This window comes from Caretta caretta, chromosome 4 (assembly GCF_965140235.1).
Source record: "Caretta caretta isolate rCarCar2 chromosome 4, rCarCar1.hap1, whole genome shotgun sequence".
In the NCBI taxonomy this organism is placed as follows: Eukaryota; Metazoa; Chordata; order Testudines; family Cheloniidae; genus Caretta; species Caretta caretta.
This window is the reverse complement of record NC_134209.1, coordinates 76,509,708-76,527,819: the sequence shown is the minus strand read 5'-3', so window position 1 is coordinate 76,527,819 and position 18,112 is coordinate 76,509,708. Positions and strand designations below refer to the sequence as shown.

Sequence of the window (18,112 nt, the reverse complement as noted above, 5' to 3'; positions counted from 1 at the left end):
CTCACCGGTAACAAGGTAATCACAGCAGGATGATTGGTACAGTTTCAGCCTGCATTTTCTTGGTTTGAACAGTTCAGAATTTTAATACTAATTTGAAGAAATTTTAAATCATTTTATTTTCACAGTTTTCAATCCTTCTAGAAGAGTATGGGAGTTGGTGGACTCTGCATAACAACATTGGCTTATTATAGAAATAAATAATGCAATCCTTGAGAAGGTAAGACTGTATTCCCCTCAAAGGGAGAGTTCTGGCTGACCAAGGACCTAGTCCATGATATGTACACAGGGCATGTTTAAGTGACTATTATTTTTAAAATTGTAACATTTCCTTTTGAAGTGTAGGGTCTGTCATGGGATGAGACATTAAGAGGCCAAATTCTACTAGTCATATGGAGTACTTCAAGTACTCTACAAGAAGTCTCACTGATCCCAATGGAACAATAATGGGAGGAGTAAGTGAGGTACAACTAGCTTCAGTAAGAGTGGTAGAATCTGGCCCTACAGTGAGGCCCCTTTTATTGGCAGTCCAGGTGAAAATTAAAGATCCAATAGCACCTTTTGGAAAGAAAAGGGAATATCCCCACGTCCTAATTCCTTCCTTCTCTCAATAGATCAGTTTCTCATGTTGAAGTCTGTATGTCATAAGAACATAAGAATGGCCATACTGGGTCAGACCAAAGGTCCATCCAGCCCAGTATCCTGTCTGCTGACAGTGGCCAATGCCAGGTGCCCCACAGGGAGTGAACCTAACATGTAGTGATCTAGTGATCTCTCTCCTGCCATCCGTCTCCACCCTCTGAGCCTAGGGACACCATTCCTTGCCCATCCTGGCTAATACCCATTAATGTACTTAACCTCTATGAATTTATCCAGTTCTCTTTTAAACCCTGTTATAGTCCTAGCCTTCACAACAGCTATTTCTACAAATATAATGTAATACAATGTCAGCTATTTCTACAAATAAAATACTGGCTTCTCCATTCTCATACAATCACTACACTATCAATATTTAATACTGTGCTGAACACAACCCTTCGGTATAACTACAGTTTGAAAAGCTTTACCATATAAAAACACAATGATCATATACATTTTAAAATCTCAGACCATAATGAAACTTAAAATGCCAATACAGGGCCAAATCCTGCTCATCCGATTCATTTGAGTAGTCTCTTCAGGATAATATTCAAGTGAGCAGGATTTGTTCCATATTCTTCTGTTTTCCTCCAGATTATTCATACAGAGCAAAATCAATTCTACATGGAAAAAGCCTGAGTAATCAGTCTCTGTGCAGGTGGAGTGGAGTGGAATCCCAGAAGTGAAATCCAATCCCACAACCAATGGCATATGATTGGGGATGCCCCAAACCACCCCCTTTCAGTTCACACATTGCTCTGAGACTGTTATTTTAATACAAGTTTCTCATCAGACTCTGAAATGTCTACTTCACTCTGGGAGTATAGTAAGATTTTAGGGCCTAACTTTTAGAGGCGCTGAATACTCAAAGCTCCAGCTCAAGTCAATGAGATCTGCAAGTGCTCAGTGTCTGTGACAAACAGGCCTTAACTTAGTAATTGTCAGAATTCTCTGGCATACAGTCACTCTGAGTCAGATCTTAATGTCATGACAAGTCTGCTACCAGTGTAGCAGTGATCCATCAGCATGACATTTTGAAAATTTGGAATGAATTAAAAAACAATGACAACTTTATGATTTGATATGCTATATAAGGAAGTTATATACAGTATCTCTGTTGTTTGAAAATACTGCTTTCCACAGAGCAATTCAACTGTCCATCCCATCTCCTCCCTTCTTCTCTCTCCTCTCCTTCTCTCCAAAATGCATGTATTAAAAAAATCCTACAGGTTATTTGTGCCTCCATTTCAGTTCTCTTACCTTTCCAAAAAGACAGTGTAAGCCAAATTCCTTCCTTATATAAAACAATTAGGGATGCGCCTGGACAGCAGTGGGAAGGTGGCTTTTTGATCTACAGTTGTGACATCTGTGCAGTGTCAGGATGTGTCACCGTGAACTGGCATAACACATGGCAGAGACCACTTTAGTACCTTCTGTTTACCATCCTCCAAAGATACTAGTGGAATGGAAAGATGAGATCATATGATGAAACTGCATCATCTGTTTTCCCCTCAAATACAGAACAGAAATATGTCTGAACACCTCTGCCTTTTCTGCATTATTATTGACCATTCTATCATATCCATCAAGCAATGGACCAACACCATTGTCAGGATTCATTTTGTTACCATTAATTTTTAAAAACTCCTTGTTGTCCTTAACTCTGCTGGCCACAGAGTTCTCCTTGTGTTCCTTGGCTTCTCTTAGCAATTTGCTATAGTTCCCAACTTCTGCTTCATATTCATGACTATCAACTTACCCTTTATTCCATTTGTTACATATTTTTATTATTTTGTTTTTGACAGGTGCCTTCACTTCCCCGTTAAACCAGGTGGTTGTTTTTTAGCAGCACAGTCTTCTTCCTCAAATGTGGGATCTTGTAAGGATGAGTCTAAATGAGTCTGCATCATCATAAAGCATAAGAAGGTATTTCTGGCTGCTCAATGCTTATTCCTGCAGCTGTGATCCCCCTTGTGTCTGCCTTGTCCCCAGCCTTATTTCTGTCTCATTCCAGCTTGCTACAGCCCTGCTCTGACCCTTGGCTTGTCTCCTGGCTCCAGCTCTGACCCTTGGCACTGACTCCTGGTTCCTATTTCTGGCTCTGCTCAGTAGGCTGGGCAACAGTTTTAACCACCGGGCTGGCATCCAGTTCTAACCTCTAGATCCTGGTCATAGAATCACAGAATCATAGAATCTCAGAGTTGGAAGGGACCTCAGGAAGTCATCTAGTCCAACCCCCTGCTCAAAGCAGGACCCATCCCCAACTAAATCATTCCGTCACTTGTGGGGGGAGAATAGGGCTCCAGGACAACAGAGGGTAGTATTTAGTCCTATAACAGAGTGCATATAATTTAGTCATTCAAGCAGAGAGTTTACTGCTGCTGCCAGTGAAACCTGCGGCAAAGCCCTGATTCACTCTAATGGTAACAGGAGCAGGTTCAATAGTACAGGTGATTCTTTACATGTGAACAATGTACAGTTGTGCAACAAAAACCTTGCAAAGGTGTGAAAGTAGAAGTGTATGCTCATTATTGCAAAATGAAAACACTAAACTTAAACTTTAAAAAATCCTTACAAAGAGTCACATTTCTATTCAGAACAATTGCAACCTCAAAGACAGTTTTTTTGTACATAGAAAGGGATCACACAAAACTCTTCAGGAGTCTCTTTACTCACCCTATTGAATTTGAATATTGCACTAAAAGATGGTTTGTGTAACATTTGTGCTGCACTATCTGAGCTCAACAAAATAAATGTCAGATGGTGTCACCACCTTAATTTTGATGTTTTTTTCTTTAATATAGACTTTACAATATTTTGAGATTTACAAATAGATTATAATTTATTATTAATTATTATTATTAATTATTATTAATAGATTATAATTTATGGATTGGTCAACAGGCAAGCTCGTAATATTGCTTTCCTAATGGCTCTATAACAGATGTTGCTCCTCCCTCAATGTTCAATTATTATTTTATGAAAGGTTGTTACATTTTATCTGTACAGTACTGTTTTTCTAGGTAGGGTGTTTGCATTTGTGTGTTTTGTTGCAAAAAGTCCATTACTACAAAATAAACAATAATATGTTTGCAGCTCATGGTGCCTTTGGTGTACGGAGATAATGTTCTCCCAGAGAAGTCTGAATATATTATTTTACTGAACTATTGCTCGGTTATTTAGTTTTTTCAGTATTCTTGTGTCCTTCCAATGGCTAGCAATAAGAAAGAGTTATTGGGGAATTGTTTGACCTCTTTGTGAACCAGGGAGTTTGAGCTGGAAAGAGCTATTTGTGCTGACTCTATAGAAATGTAGTTAGAATGGATAAGAGGACTTTTAAAGTCTGAGTTCATTTCATAAGGAAAGTATACTATGTCTATATATTATGGAACATTTACTTTACAACACATATTATGAGTTTGAAAAGAAAACATCTCTGCTTTATAAAGTGAGTCCTGATTATTACTGTTTTTGGGTTTTTTAGTGCCCCAAATGTTTAATAGGTGTTTCAACGAGGAAAGCAATAGTCCCTGTCCGGTAGAGTTTACAGTCTAAATTTAATTAATAAAATAGCATGTGGAGTAAGCTTGGGGTGGGGTTTGTGAAGCGAGGCAGGACAAGAGTTCTAGCAATACAAGCTGCCTTTGAAAGATATCGTAGGGCACAGAAGTTAAGAACTACAGCTCCAACTCAATGGTTCTTAACACATGGGAAGCAGTAACACCAGTTTTGGTACTATAGGCCTTTGGGATTGTACTCCAATGAATGATATTTTGGGACTTCCAAAGTACTGCACAAATCTTATTTAATTAAACCTGGACATGCCATGGTTTGGTAGATATGGGAATGGGATGAAGGATGGCCTTGTAGTTAAAACTCAGGACTGGGACTCAAGGATTCTGAGTTCTGTTGCCAATTCTGTTGTAAACTTGCTGTGTGATAGTGGGCAACCCTTTAAGGGCCTTGTAAACTTGCACCCACTAGCATGGTGGTGGGATCAGGAACTGCCATTGCATTGACTTCATTGTGAGTTCACAGCACTCAGTCATTGCAGGAGCCAATCTTTAATCTCTGTTGGCTTCAGTTTTCTCATGTATAAAATAAAGACACTAATAGTCACCAACTACAAAACAGATGGTGTGAGGATTGGTTCATCCACGTTTATAAAGTACACTGAGATCCTTGGATGGAAGGTTCAATAGAAATAAAGTATTATGGATTACTTCCTGTACCACTGAAACGCAGCTACCTCGGAGGTGAAACATTGCAGCTGACAGTACCAATATACAGTATAAGATTGGAAAACAAGAAGCAAAGAGTCTCTCATACAATTGAAACTGCTGGGATTTCTTTTAGATAAGACAAATATAATTTCTGTAACACCACTACTCAGAACTAGGAATGTGTAAATAGGCTCATCCCATGCCTCTGGCACCTGTTGGTAGTCAAAGTGCTGGGGTTGTGCAAGACACAATAAAGCTTACATTTATTTTTTTAAATAACCATAAGGTGGGGGAGGATGGGCATGAGCCTTGCAGGGAAGCAGTTAAGCTGTGGGAGCCTTCTGGTGCAGGAGGAACAAGGGGAAGATAGAAGAAACTGGTCCCTTCCATTTCAGGCTGGCAACTCTCTCACTCCTTTTAAAAAAATCTGTAAAATTGGCACTGACCATTCTTATGAATAGTGTCACAGGCTCTTCAATGACCAGGTGAGCAGTCAGACCCTCAGTTTACAGATCCTGAAGGCGCCATTTCTCAGAGAGAAAAGCACTATCTAGGAAATGCCAGCACTAATGTCCCCTTCAACAGCTGGGCTTCCCAGTCTAAATACTGGCTCAGCCCTACTCTGCTCAGTTGAGAGACATGGGGGCTCCTGGCAGTTATAGCTGTAGGTGCAGCTTAGCCACAAGCCTCCGTACCAGTCCCAGATTTCTTCTTGCACTAAGCCAGGCCTCCCATTTACTGGTAATATTGTATTAATTAATGTAGTGAAATTACTACTGTAATGATGATAACATAATAATAATCATTACTCGACATTTTTCGACAAGGCAAGTCACACAAAAATTACAGAGTGCCATCCTAATGCAGCTACATCTGCAATGACTTATGTATTGAAAATAAATTTAAATCACTGGAAAACCCTGGATCTCAGCTTTCTAGTCATTCCAGACTTCAGTGAAACTCACCAGTGTTTGCAAGTTACATGGTAGTTGTAGTGATTTTTTTTTTTTATTAAATACAAGTTTAATTGTGTGACTTTTCTGAGACTCTCCACTGGGTCCTAAAACTTTCCAGGTTCTGAGGCTTGCACGTTACTACTACAACCCTTAAGCAGCATTGCTTTCTTGTTGAGTTCATGGGGTGAGAAGTGGGAAAGGTGAGCAGAACTAGCCATGTGCATCCTGTATTCAAATATCTGGTCAAACCTGGAGTTTTTACAATACTTGCAGGAGCTGCCTAGAGCAATGGTTCTCCAACTTTCCCTTCTGTGTTTCATATTATGAGGATAGTTCTACCCTTTCATGGCGTATTTCTCTTCCCAATTCCCCAACCATCCCACTGATGAGTTCTCACAATGTTCCAGCATGCAGGAAGGTCCAACAGACCAAAATCTGAGAAATGCTAAGTTAGGGCAAAGCAGGACTACATACAGCTGTGAAATGGATCTGCAGGAAATCATACATCCACTGAATCTAAGGACTACTAGTTATAGTTCCTTGAGGTTTGGTGGTTGGTTAGTTGACTTGTTTCTACTTTAAAGAAAACATTTAGCTTTCTTAGTATTTCAAAATGTAAAGAAATTGGTCATGTTTACATTTGGGACTCCTTATTAGTTCAATCACTTTTCAAGAGCAAAACAAAGTGGAGACCAGTTGTGCTGCTTTAAAGCAACAACAGAACACTTTATAACTGACACAATCCATGTTACCAGCCACATCTCCAGCCAGCTATTATATAATATCATTTTAACTTTGGCCACAAGGTGGCACTGGCTTGCAAACAAAATGTTGCAATGTTCAATCTGTAAGAGCAATTTCAAACTGCTTCCCCTCCCAAGTTCTTCTCAGTGCAACCTCCCCTCCCCTTTTGTTTCCATACTTAATTGCATTTATTTCAGAATTACTAGGCAACCCACCCCCAGATGTATAATTTAAAGGTGATGTGCTTGCACTGGGATCTTCAGGATCTGCTCAATACAGCAACACTATGTGATAACTGGGATAAGGTGGAGTTCAGCTTTAAGGGGGTGTCTCCAGCTCTCCTCACCCATCTTTAGGATCAGAGCTGGAGGAATACCAGTGGATGTTTTCCACATCGCCTGGCTCCTTGTTCTCCATCCACTCTTCTGCTCAAACCCTGACCAAATAAAGGAACGGGGGGAGATAAGATCAGTTACAAGGTGGGTTCCTTTTGTGGTTTCCTCGGTTTTTATTTTATTTTTATTTGTGGTGTGCGCGCCTGCTTTTTAGGCGGATGTTTGTGTGGCTCATCAGGGTGACAGAACAGGTGTAGCTGAGAGGGGTGTATTCAGAGGTGTATTCCTGACCGTCCGGAGTCTCTCTTGGGTATGTTACCTGTCGGTCCGGGCTCACAGTATGGTATGCTTCCCTGTGAGCGGCTGGAATAGTTTTTACGGGGTATTTCCCGTCACCTTGCCTTGCATTGTGACAGCTTTTTATCCCTTAGCATCAAACTTCGGATCAAATCCTTGGAGAGAGCAGGAGAGGTCTGTGTGATCCCGAGGAGGGGGAGGGTTGGGTTGCGTTGCAGGGCTGTGTGCTTTTTCTGCCTGCCTTTAATTTCTCCATCCCCACCCCTAGAAGCACAGGTTAGCCTCTCCGGGGATCCTTTTGTTTTAAAGCCGGGGGGAGCCTGAGCACAGAGAGGGTAAACCGGTGTCTTCTCCAGCTGATGAGCTGTCAGGGAAAGACAAGCGCGGTCACTGTCAACTTCATCTGCTACCCCTCCCCGCCTATCTTCATGCAATCCCTGCTGGAGAGATGAGGAGGGAGGGAGTCACAATCGCACAGCAAACACAGCTTCCTTTAATCCGATCCCAGGGGGCGATCTGGGGGCTGGAGACTCTGGTGGCTTCTCTATCGAGAATAAGGAGCATCGGCATTTCCCCTTTCGAGCCGTTGTAGCGCCACAAAAAGAAAAGTGACACCGAACAAGGCGCTGCGGCGAGGTCTGAGTCTGTGGCTGAGTTTATTATCCCAGTGCCTTTCTTGATTGGAGAACGGGGAGGAGAGAACACATTCCTCCAGCCTGTACCTCCACCCGAGGAAACCTACTGAAGTCCCAGCGTACGTGGAGTTGTACGACCTCTGCTGTTGACATGAAAATGTAGTTAATGTTTACAGCAAAACCAGTCCTGTCTTTCAGCAGGTCACGGCAAAGTCATACTACTGGGAGTAGATAATTCATGAAGTCCTCGTTGCCGGCACTAAATACTTCTAAATACGGCTTCTGGTTCTTGGGAGTGCTACTGTCTTTCAGCACAGACAGTTTTCTGTTAAAACACAAAATACAACAAAAGCAGTTTGGCTAGGGGCCTTACATATCACGGTGACAGGAGGCATTTCAAATCCTCAAATAGACCGGGGAGATTAGACAGACTGGATGAAGCTATGTGGTAAATATATTATTAAGCGATAACACTGAGGTGGATGGACGTCTGCTATTAAGCTATCTGGAAAAAATCAAAGTAGTCAAACTTTGGCTAGTGGATGTAAATCACCAAAGCCTGGCTACATTAATTAGCGATTTTAAATGTGAATGTATTGCTAATAATGGTTGTAGAGAATCCGTTGCAGAAATGGAACACAAAGCCAGCTGAGCTGAGTTTGCGATTTAATTTATGCGTGAGCCTCGTTCACTTTTGTCATCTTCCTGTTGACTATCTGGGGCCCAGTCCTGCAGTCCTCACTCTGGCAACGCGTTCAGGTCTGTCTGAGTGAAGAGTACGGGATCTGAACCCTAGCATATATCAAACAGACGTAAGGCCAGTTCCCTGGTGAGAGGAAAACCTCCCTCCTCTGAAGACTTATCTAAATCTCTGTGTTTGTGGTTACTAGTGTGTTTGCAGTTACTATTTATGCCGACTGTCATTTAAAGTAACTTCACCCCCTGGAGGTATCTTAAAATAAAGTGGATTTCAGCAATATATGCTCCGGCGGCTTTCATGCTCATTGAAGATCACATTTGTGACAACGACATTATGGAGCTGTGATTCAGGAACCATTAACATGGCGTAAACTGGCAATACTCCCTCCTACAGCTCCGAGGTTAAGCATCCAACATTGTAAATAGAGCGTCTGAGATTTGGCAAAGGGAACATTCCAGATTGGACAAGACCGCTGCTAACTGCAGGTTGTAGCTGAGGTGTGTCAGTTTCTTGTAGACTTCTTTCCCCTCCCCCAACACACATGCCTGAGTTTCTGTGATTTAATAGCCTGCAGCTTTTGCGAAGGAGGGGCTTATTTAAACATACCTATTTGTGTTGCATAGGTAAATATTGATCGCTCCCCCCCCCCTCTTTTTTGGCAAACTGTTTAATTTTTGCTTTTTTATTTTCTTTCCTTCCCCCGCCCTTTGTTCTTCTCTGCTAGATAGCACTTCTGTCTGAGATTAAAGTGATCAGAGTTGCTGATTTGCCTTTGACCCAATGTCAGCGGCACGTTAGTGACCAGCCGGTCAACAGTAGAAAATCAATTAGGTAAGGAACTATGTTTTGCAGTAACTTTTTCATCACTGTTTACTTATGTCAGATTGGGCTTGTCCTTCGTATTTTATAGCTGAATAGCTTTGTTAAAATAAGAGAGATGCCATTAAACACATGCCAATTTGAGAAAACAACAGAATAGATCATAAGAAACATATTTAAAAGAATGTAAGGGTTAAAGGTTCAATCGGTCGTAAACTGAGCTCACTTTGTCAACGACATGATTGTCGTGTGTTAGATGTCACTTGTTTTGATAGTGAACTATCGGCAACTGTTCTCTCTCTCACTTGTAAATATTTCGTAACATAATGGAGCTTTCTTTCTTTCTTCCTTCCTTCTGTATCCCGCACTTCCTACTGAGGCAAAACTTCTCATCGTCTCCAATAAAGAATTTCCTCTGAGTCAGGGGCGCGGGATCTAGACCTTAATTTTGGTAATTCGCCTTCCAGTCTCTATTTACATTCTCGGCATGGTGGACTTCCACAATCTGGAGAGCGATTACAAACATTGCGCGCACATGTACTCTCCTAGCATAGATTAGGATCCATTAACCCCCCTTTCTTCCTCCCTCAGTTTTAGTGATACAGCTTCCTTTTGCACGTGAAGAAGTGTAGGATTAAGATCACAGTAATGGCAGAGCACGCAGGCTAAGGGGCCAGGCATTTCGCAGAACTGCTTGCGCTGCTGTTTAGCAGTGAATCAATCTCCTCCTAAACCCCACAGCCCTGTGGCGAAGACAGTTAACCACGGAAACCGTTTCACGACAACCATTCTATTTTAAAAAAGCTTTGGGGGAATAATTCGACTGAAAATGGTTGATGCTTGGGAAGGGTGAGAGGTGGGTATGGCTGAGGGCTGTAGGTTTGGGAGCGATCCCTTTTTCTCCTCTGAAGCCCCAGAATGGAGGGGATGTAGAATCCCTTAAAATGGTCGTCTTCTCCGTCTAGCCTTGTCTTATAGCCAGAGTCGCTTATACAAACAGAAATTCCTCCTTGCCTCCATTACGACCTTGACACTATACCTACATCCTCACTTTCTAGTTTGTCAGCAGCACGCGCTCATTCTCATCTAAACAGTTCTTCAGCTCGGCACAAAGCAGGCTCACGCTGGCACACTCAGAGAAAGAACTCATGTCACCAGGCCTGGAGAGGCAACTACATTCAAGGGAAAGATTGTGAAACTCCTGATTTGCGTTGGCCCACCCACATTGTTCCAGTCCCCCTTTCGACAGTTCTTCATCCTGGCTGGCAAACGCGTGACATGAAACTAGAAGGACAATGTACGTCTGCTTCTGTTCCGCCTCTGAAACGATTGTCCCTGTTATACTTTCGGTTATATTTAGCATAAGTTAAGACCATACGTGTCCTTCCCCCGTGATCAAGCGCCCTCCTCCTAATGCATTCTCATGCGTATGTCTAAAGGACTTGTCTGCTTCCTAGCGTTGGGTGCAACCCACCAGCTGGGAAACTCTTCCAGCTCCACGTGCCGTCAAGTCATATAAGAGAGAAATCAGCCTATATTCTTCATTGAGAATTTAAGGCTCGGGATGCAGGGCGCAGGGAAATGACTTCTCCGTTGGAGTCTATTCGCAGCAGGACAGCTCTGCTCCGTACAGATACTCATCGTCCTGCTCTTCCGCATGCTGAATCTCGGCCTGCTTTTTGGTCTGTCCGTGGTGCTGATGAAAATTCTTCTCGGGTCGTCCGTTCTGCTTACGGGCAAGTCTTCTTCTCACCTTCCTTGGTGCTTTCTGCTCCAGAGCGAGTGGCACTGCTGGCTGTATTTCTAAGTCAGTTGGGTGGGTGCTGCCCCGAGGTGGATAAGCATTTGAAATGGTGGAGAATACTCCATTGGAATTGCTTGTACGGGGTCCTCATGGCGAGTGTTTGATGTAGGGTAGTCTGTAAAACCAGTTCTGTTGTGGGGAGCATGCTTACTGTCTGAGACCACTTGGTCTGTTTCGAGGGTTATGAACAAGGACTCACATACCCTGTCCTGCCGAAAGAAGGGCCAATCTCTCTCCATGCTCATATCCGCTTCCTTAGCACCATAAAGTTATGGCGCCATTAAAATGATCAAAAATAAACACATGTGCTCTTTTCCCTTCGCAGATTGTACAAGGTTATCAAGGAAACGAAGTGACAGCTTTTGGTGAGATCCCGCTGCTTGAGTGATGAGAACATTTTGAGCTTCTGAAACCATTCGGAAGAAACTCAGTGCAGTCGAGACCAATGCAGGGCATGGACCCAAGTTTCAACAATATGAACACATCATTTCTTTCCTCTGCTGGGAATCAGTCCATGCATCTGAACTTTTCAGAGAAGAATTCCAGAATCATACACTTCCAAGATGAAGATTGCCACATGCCATTGGCCATGGTCTTCACCTTGGCTCTGGTTTATGGGGCTGTGATCATTCTTGGCGTCTCTGGAAATCTGGCCTTAATTATCATAATCTTAAAACAGAAGGAGATGCGCAATGTTACCAACATCCTTATTGTCAATCTTTCCTTCTCAGACCTTCTAATGACCATCATGTGTCTGCCCTTCACCTTTGTATACACTTTAATGGACCACTGGATTTTCGGGGAGGCCATGTGCAAGCTGAATCCTTTTGTGCAGTGTGTCTCAATCACAGTCTCGGTTTTCTCTTTGGTCCTCATCGCGATTGAACGCCATCAGCTGATCATCAACCCTCGAGGATGGAGGCCGAATAACAGACATGCCTACCTAGGGGTTGCTGCCATCTGGATTCTAGCCGTGGCTTCCTCCTTGCCTTTCCTGGTTTATCATGTATTAACTGATGAACCCTTCAAAAATATAACAATCGATGAATATAAGGACAAATATGTGTGCTTGGACTTGTTTCCTTTGGACACTATCAGGCTTTCTTATACCACAGCTCTGTTGGTGATACAGTACTTTGGACCACTTTGTTTTATATTTATTTGCTACTTAAAGGTAAGAGAGAATCTATTTTATGATCTCTCCTTATTTCTGTCTGATTTCTGTTTGTCCTTGTAAAGAATTGCTTCTGGGCTAAATGATTCTATATTTTTCTTTGTTGTTGTTGAATTTTGTTTTCTGCAGATATACATACGCTTAAAACGAAGGAACAACATGATGGACAAGATGCGAGATAATAAATACAGATCCACTGAAACCAAAAGGATCAACATCATGCTGATCTCTATTGTGGTTGCATTTGCAGTCTGCTGGCTACCTCTTACCATTTTTAATATTGTGTTTGACTGGAATCATGAAATTCTGCCCGCTGCCACCTGCAGCCACAATGTATTGTTCTTGATTTGTCACCTCACAGCCATGATCTCTACCTGTGTGAACCCTATCTTTTATGGATTCCTCAACAAGAACTTCCAGAGGGACTTGCAGTTTTTCTTTCATTTTTGTGATATTCGCTCCAGGGATGACGATTATGAAACTATAGCTATGTCCACCATGCAAACAGATATTTCAAAGACCTCTTTGAAGCAAGCAAGCCCAGTAGCATTTAAAAAAATAAATAATGATTATGATGAAAAAATATAACCCCCCCACATCCAACCCAAAGTGTTGTCAGTGTGGTCACAGGTGATATGGGCCCAAGGAAAAGCACAAATTTGTAACAAAATGGGTAATGATTTTTCTTTTTTTAAGGAATTCTTGTGTCACTTTGAAATTATATGCTGTGCATTTCCCCTGATTGCTGATTTAATATTCACAGTAGTTATATTTGAATCATACTATAAGACATTGTTGGACCTGCTTCTATTTAGGGTTTTCATCAGAGTTGCACAGGTATGCATGTCTGTACTAAGATTTATCTATTGTATTTATCAAAAAGGAATATTTTTTCAGCAGTGTGAATATATGCAAATCCATCGGAAACAACAGTGGTCTGAATGAGACTATCACTAAAGAAGACATCTAGTCTGGCATAAAATTAGATCACTCTGATTTGAAGAGTTTTATTTTTTAAATCCAGTTTTAGAGCAGTATTAAATAAAACCCCATTTGCTGGAATAATCAGACAAGAATGACTCCCTCACAAAGCCACAGATTAAATTAAATGGTGACATGCATATGCATTGTTGATAGAGATAATTTGTGCTTTAATCAATTAGGATCAAAGAAAGAATTAAGGGCCAATTTCTGTTCTTATTTACACTAGTGAAAATCCAGAGTAATTCCACTGAGTGCAATGGAGTTACTCCAGCTTTTCACCAGTGTAACTTTTAGCAGAATTTGGCTCTTAATCTTGTCTTTGAATTTGATCCTAACATATTACAGCTAGATTTAATAATGTGAACAATTTTTTCATTGAAAAACCAAAATTTAACATTTTCATTTGCTAACATCTGAGGGAATCAGGCTGTTAGCGTGAAGTTTGCCTCTAACCCAAGACATACACACCATTTAAATCCTACTTACACCCTTTTTTGAGGACCTAAGTGGTGTTTAAGAGCCAGCCCTCTGCACAGGGTGGAATTTCACCTTCAAAGAATACTTTGGAAATCAGGTCCACTAGTAAAAATATATGGTGGTCCTGGCTATCTGAAATTTTAATAGTAATTACTTTACTAGTCTATATTAATAATGTAGAGCTGTATTCTTCCATCAGATACAATGATGTATTTCTGGACTTTCTCCAACACAATGAAGGAGTTGATCCAGATTTCCACCATTGTAAAGGAGGGCATAATTTGGCTTGAAATTTTTGTTGGCACATTTGGCTGCCATACACCCATTCCATCTGTTGATCAATGGTGTTTTCACCCGTGGAAGCCACTCATTATTTGCCCAAATGTCCACAATACAGTTCTCTGAATTATTACATTTGTTAAAAGGTTTCTCAGCTATAAATCTCCAGAATATAGGCATACAGGGCTAGATCCTCTGCTGATGAAAATCTACATAGCTCCACTGAAGTAAATGGAACTACAACAATATCTAGCAGAGAATCTATGCCATAAAGTACTTTTCTGTCTAAGTCAGTGCCTATACAAGTAATCAGCTTGTTTAATACAAAGAATAGACCTGATTCTTGTTTACACTAAGATTCCTTGAAACTATTTTGGCAGTATAAAAGGGCCTAAAAGTATGTGTAATGTAAGTATAGCACACATGGAAATTAGGCCTGGCATCTCTAAACATAAAGGATCTCTAAGTATGATGTTGAATTTAATATACTCAAAATTTGATAGGAATAAATGATTAAGATATGAAAATATTTTATTTTGCCAGTGTTCAAAAGTCAAAAAATAATGCTGTGCCTTGTGCAGTCTTATAAATAATGTATTATATAGAATGTTAAGGTAACAGTGTGTCCTTGTGCTATTATAATTTCATGTATCTCTTTATTTTAGGATCATTTCTTAAAATTTGGGAATGTTATTATGAGGGCGATGAGAGTAATGAGACAACTACTGTACATATATATTGTATCCAGAAGAGAAAATTTTGTTTTAGGAGTTTGGCCACTTTTGTGTTTTGTATGTTTTTCCTTTTTTCTGTGGTCATCTCTGGTGAGACATTGCTAATAGTTTAACAATGGGCTTCTATTAATATTTCCCCTTTCTTCTGTGATAAATGCCATGAATTGGAGTAAACATTCTCACAGGGAGAAACAGAGCATGACTGGCAAATCCATCCTTGTTTTTCCCATTAAAAAAAACAAACACTTTCTTGTAACCATACAGAAGGCAGGAGACAAAAGTATTTGGCAAACTAACATATTCATGTACCTGCAGGAGATGTTTATACAGTTTCCTCTGTGTTTGGCTCCACTAGCGCAAAGCAACTCTAAAGCTATTATTGCCTGTGATGCAAATAGGAAAGTGGGGTAACCCAGGGTGCTGGAACAATTTGTATAGTGGGGGTGCCGAGAGCCACTGAACCAAACTGCAAACCTTGTATATGATGGAAACCACTTCATGCCAGGGGGTGCGGCAGCACCCCCAGCACACCTAGTTCCAGCACCTATGGAGGTAACAGCTCCTATGCCAACCCTTCCTTGTGGTTGGTGTAGGACTTATGAACAAAGCAAAGCAATCCCTGAGGACTGTAACAGCCTCTTGAGACTGTTGTCAGTGTGTATAAATGACAGCTGTCTTATAACTGTTCTAGCAATCTACTAGAATACTTTGAGGGGATAAAAAAGCATGTGGGCAAGGGGGATCCAGTGGATATAGTCTGTTTAAATTTCCAGAAAGCCTTTGACAGGATACCTCACCAAAGGCTCTTAAGCAAAGAAAGCTATCCTGGGATAAGAAGGAAGGTCCTCTCATTGGTCAGTAACTGGTTAAAAGATAGGAAACAAAGGGTAGGAATAAATGGTAAGTTTTCAGAATGGTGCAAGGTAAATAGTGGTGTCCCCTAGGGATCTGTACTGGGACTAGTACTGTCCAACATATTCATAAATGATCTGAAAAAAAGGGGGTAAACAGTGAGGTGGCAAAATTTGCAGATGATACAAAACTACTCAAGATAGTTAAGTCCCAGGCAGACTGTGAAGAGCTACAAAAGGATCTCTCAAAACTGGGTGTTCTGGGCAACAAAATAGCAGATGAAATTCAGTGCTGATAAATGCAAAGTAATGCACATTGGAAAATATAATCCCAACAATACATAAAATGATGAAGTCTATATTATTAGCTGTTACCACTCAAGAAAGAAATCTTGGAGTCATTGTGGATAGTTCTCTGAAAACATCCACTCAATGTGCAGCAGCAATCAAAAAATCTAACAGAATGTTCGGAATCACTAGGAAAGGGATAGATAATAAGACAGAAAATATCATATTGCCTCTATATAAATCCATGGTACAACCACATGTTGAATATTGCATGCAGATCTGGTCACCCCATCTGGAAAAAAAGATATCTCAGAACTGGAAAAAGGTACAGAAAAGAGCAACAAAATGATTGGGGGATGGAAAGCTGCCATATGAGCAGAGAATAGTATGACCGAGACTTCTCAGCTTGAAAAAGAGATGACTAAGGGGGGATATGATAGAGGTCTATAAAATCATGATTGGTGTGGAGAAAATAAATAAGGAAATATTATTTATTCCTTCTCATAACATAAGAAGTTTGGGTCACCAAATGAAATTAGTTGGCAGCAGGTTTAAAACAAACAAAAGGAAGTATTTCTTCACACAACACACAGTAAATCTGTGGAACTCTTTGCTAGAGGATGTTGTGAAGGTCAAGACTTTAACAGGGTTCAAAAAGAATTAGATAAGTTCATGGAGGATAGGTCCATCAATGGCTATTAGATAGGATGGGCAGGGATGCAAAGCCCTGCGCTGAAGTGTCCCTAGCCTCTGTTTGCCAGAAGCTGGGAATGGATGGCAGGGGATGGATCACTTGATGATTGCCTGTTCTGTTCATTCCTCCTGAAGCACGTGGCATTGGCCAATGTCAGAAGCTAGGACACTGGACTAGATGGACCATTGGTCTGAGCCAGTATGGCTGGTCTTATGTCTTATACCTGGGAGCCAGCCTGGTGAACAGCCAGCCTAGCATCAGGTCACCTTTGAACTCTTCCCCCTTCCTTCCCCAAGAAGCGCTGTGTACTCTTCAGCCGAGGATATAGCCCAGTATATTTTTCAGGAACAACATATATTAACAGTACAGTTTGTTATTTGGAATGGTGGAGGGAAGTGAAGACATTGCAGAGAGAATTATGGGCATGAGAAGGTTCCTCATTTAGGACAATGTGTTTGCTAATGCCTGAACACCTGCTAGGGCATTTCAAAGGCAAAATCTTTACTCTTCAGAGTATTTTTATGTAGGGCTGGAAGAGATCTTAGGAGGTCATCTAGTACATCCTCATGCTGAGTCAGACCAAGAAAACATAGAACATCCCTGACAGGTGTTGATTTAAGCTGTTCTTAAAAACCTCCCATCACAGTGATTCCACAACCTTCCTTGGAAGCTTGTTCCAGAGCTTAAATACCCTTATAGTTAAAACATTTTCCCTAATATATAACTTAAATCTCTCTTGCAGCAGATTAAGCCAATCTCTTCTTGTCTCACCTTCAGTGGACATGGGGAACAGTTGACCACTGTCCATGTTATAACAGCCCTTAACATATGTGGAGACTATTTGCCCGCCCCTCAGTCTTATTTTCTCAAGACAAACCACACCCAGGTTTTTAAACATTTCCTCATAGATTATCCTAACATTCACCTTCACTTTCATGTCAATATTTTGACAACAGGGTCCCCCAATGCTAGCAAGAGACGACCCCTCCCCGCCACCTGGCAAATCACTGATCCTGTTCTTCATTTTCAGATTTCCTTCCCTGTACTGCTACTTCCCTCATCCTGTACCAGCCAAGTTCCCTTGTATGAGAGCCATTCATCCAAGGTAATGTTGTCCACATGAATTCCACAGTTTCACATTTAGTTTCACATTTACCAAAGCAACAATCACACAATTTTGAGATTAGTTTTTTTATTGTGTGGTACTGTCCACTTGTAACCCACAACCTATCCTGACTTCTATACAAAACTCTGTGAAAATTGCTTTTGTTCTGACTTCCAGCCAGGTAGAATGTTTTAGAGAGAGAGAGAGAGGAATCAATATGGCATTCTTATTACTTATTCATTTATGTATGGTACATACAAATCCAAACTACAGCCTTAAATGATACATTGAATTATTTAATAAAAATCTAATAGCCTCCCTTTGTTTGGTCATTTACATTATCTTAGATTCCTGTCCCTACAGCAACAAACATTTTG

General features: G+C 41.0%; 1 protein-coding gene across 6 annotated transcripts in view; it reads left to right on the top strand.

Moving 5' to 3' along the window:
* Nucleotides 1-18,112, top strand: part of NPY1R (neuropeptide Y receptor Y1) — a 108,447-nt gene that overhangs the window by 1,321 nt on the left and 89,014 nt on the right. The window contains exons 2-5 of one of the 6 annotated variants that reach the window (XM_075127784.1): nt 126-217; nt 2,442-2,562; nt 11,475-12,323; nt 12,453-18,051. In XM_075127784.1, the coding sequence (XP_074983885.1) occupies nt 11,595-12,323; nt 12,453-12,911 (1,188 nt within the window). In that variant the 5' untranslated portion in view covers nt 126-217; nt 2,442-2,562; nt 11,475-11,594 and the 3' untranslated portion in view covers nt 12,912-18,051. Of the gene's footprint in view, nt 1-125; nt 218-2,441; nt 2,563-6,754; nt 7,039-9,250; nt 9,358-11,474; nt 12,324-12,452; nt 18,052-18,112 lie in introns of those variants that run through there. The other 5 variants (XR_007356325.2, XM_048847600.2, XM_075127785.1 and 2 more) reach the window with 5 other exon arrangements.